At 40.2% G+C, this 2,500-nt stretch overlaps 1 protein-coding gene across 1 annotated transcript in view; it reads left to right on the top strand.

The window, feature by feature from the left end:
• Positions 1–2,500, top strand: part of LOC138021465 (TNF receptor-associated factor 4-like) — a 9,464-nt gene that overhangs the window by 6,947 nt on the left and 17 nt on the right. The window contains exons 7-8 of the mRNA XM_068868349.1: positions 1–118; positions 1,862–2,500. The exon at positions 1–118 is cut by the window's left edge and continues 275 nt beyond it; the exon at positions 1,862–2,500 is cut by the window's right edge and continues 17 nt beyond it. Coding sequence (XP_068724450.1) covers positions 1–118; positions 1,862–2,122 — 379 coding nt within the window. The 3' untranslated portion in view covers positions 2,123–2,500. The remainder of the gene's footprint in view (positions 119–1,861) is intronic.

Below are 2,500 nucleotides of genomic sequence, written 5' to 3'. Positions count from 1 at the left end.
TGAACCAATGATCAGTGAGTCTTTCTTTACCCATCACAATGGCTACAAAGTCTACGCAGGGGTGTGGTTCAACGGCGTTGGTACAGGACGAGGGAGGTACTTATCGGTGGGCCTTAAGGTTAGCAATGTTGCTATCATGATTTGCGTATTTATCACAGATGTGTCCAGAAGTACACTTAATTAGATGCGTGTCGATTTTGATAAGCGTCATTAAATGCCATTTTTTGCTCTTCTCCTCAACTTCAACTTCAGTCTTGTATAGAAGTACAGACAATAGTCCAGTTTCAAGTTCTCCATGACCGCTGAATGAAAACACTGAGGACGCATTTTTACAGGGTTAGCCTCCATCTGAATTGAGTATATTTACAAATTCCAGCGCGAAGATGACTTGTTTACTAATCTGTCTGTTGTTTAGTTTCAAATTTCAGGCCCCTCTTCCTTCCGGTATTTGTTAAGGACGGTGCCTACGATTGTCACTGCGCATTCGTAGATACTCGAGTTTCCTATCGGTGACGCTCACCAATACAGGGATATTTTTGCGCGGTTTAAAACTACCCGGAGAAAGTAGATCTTAGTAAGTAGTCTTGGTATCCAAAAAGAAAATTGGGGATAACCATGCATTTTTGAGAGATAATTAAGCTTCAATTTGAGAATGAACGCCATACATTGCTTTGTATTTTAAAGCTTTTTACAAATATTATTCATGAGTTATCTTGGAAAAATGCGTGGTTACCCCAATTTCTTTTTGGATTTCAATGACACTTGTCAAGATCTACATTTCCTGCATAATCTCACACCGGGGCAAAAATACCTATGAATTAGTAGGCACTGTCGTTAATATATTCACTTCAGATAGAGGCTAAGCCTGTAAAAACGTGTCCTCAGTGTTTTTATACCAGCGGTCCTGGAGAACTTGAAACTGGACAATTAATGTGAAAAAGTGTTCCTTAAACTCTGCTCCTCAAGAAAGATAGTCAGCTACTATGATCAAAAAATCACTTCCTTTTTTTCTTCAGGTTTTGAAAGTGTGTAAAGTAAAGTAAAGTAAAGTAAAGCAACCATATTTAACGTCGACAACTCGTAACAGTATTTCACCTGACAAACCTGAGGTCGACGGTGCGCTCATTTTACTCCCCCCACTCCATCAATGCTCCGTTTTTTTGTGAAACCCTTAAAATGTTGATTAGGTCCTGGAGAAGTGTGGTCTATCGAAATTGAACTCTCGGAACAAAAAAATCTCCTTTCAATGAAAAGAAATACCCCTTTTCCTTTTCCTTCGCAATAGCAAGTTTTAAAATGGACCCCTCCCCAACATTCAGTGCGGTGTCATTTATTCGTGGATTCGTGCCTGTTCAATTTATAACCAATGCAATAATAATAGTCAATGCAATAATAGTCAATCGGTCTTTTGTAGGTATGATACAGTATTAAGTAAGTAGAATTAATGAAGAAAAGGGAGGATGGTATGTTTTTTCCCTGAGCTGACATTGATATGACCCACCAATTTTCAAAACATCACTAACATTGAAATGTCCGCAACTTGACCCCCTGGTTCCCTAAGGTGATTCCGCAGTTTTGTACTGCGCATCTCTACTGCGCATAACATCAGCTCTTAATTTGCAACATTTCCAATATGGCGGCTATGCTCTATGCTTCCTAGAGACAAGAAAGGTTGTTTTCGAAGACTGAAAGAGATTAAACGGAGAGAAATATCTGCGGTTAACTGTAAAATACCCGAAAAGTTGTCGAGGAGGTTGAAATGGGTGATGGTACTCTCTGTGAGTCACAAAGTTGCCTCTGGTTACTGGCAAATTGCTTCTTTGCAACTGCGCATGCTTAATCAAGCTTCTCTGCGTTTCAGGTTCAAGCGGGAGAGTACGACTCCATACTAAAATGGCCGATATACCCAAGATACAGCTTTACTCTACTGGATCAACGGGACCAACACAAAGACCGAAAAGACATCTGCGCATACTTTGAGCCTCAACGTATTACACGACCTCGCGCTGACAGAAATCTCGGAAAAGGAGCAAGGAGATTTGTGCTTCAAGAGGACATTCGTGACAGCACTTACTGCAAAGATGACGTGGTTTATCTCAAGTTTGAGGTTACACTGAAGTAGTCTCCACCTGGCTTTTTGAGAGTATGAAGAAGCGATGGGCTATGAATTATGTATGCGTTTATACGCAAAATATGATGATTGGAAGGACTCGTCTTGGTTTACGGTCCCTTTGCCTTCTTTTCGAATGGTCAGCGTGGAAGGAAGTCAAGCATGCGCGGTATCACTTAAAACGAAAGACGTTAAATTTCTGGCAAAGGTTGAGAAAAGCGTCTCTAATATTTGCAACCTAAATACCATTGGTCTTCGTCTTTCAATTGCAAACGCCAAAAGCCCGCTATTGAAAACAAAATGGCCGCTTGTAGTTCCTTGCATGTCGACTAAGATAAATGAAAACATCATGTACACGAACATGCCAAAATGCAAAATAAATGAATTTTT

The sequence above is a fragment of the Montipora capricornis genome, chromosome 10, assembly GCF_036669925.1.
Source record: "Montipora capricornis isolate CH-2021 chromosome 10, ASM3666992v2, whole genome shotgun sequence".
NCBI classification, from domain to species: domain Eukaryota; kingdom Metazoa; phylum Cnidaria; class Anthozoa; order Scleractinia; family Acroporidae; genus Montipora; species Montipora capricornis.
Note: the sequence above shows the minus strand (reverse complement) of the source record. Positions and strands in the feature narration are given on the sequence as shown.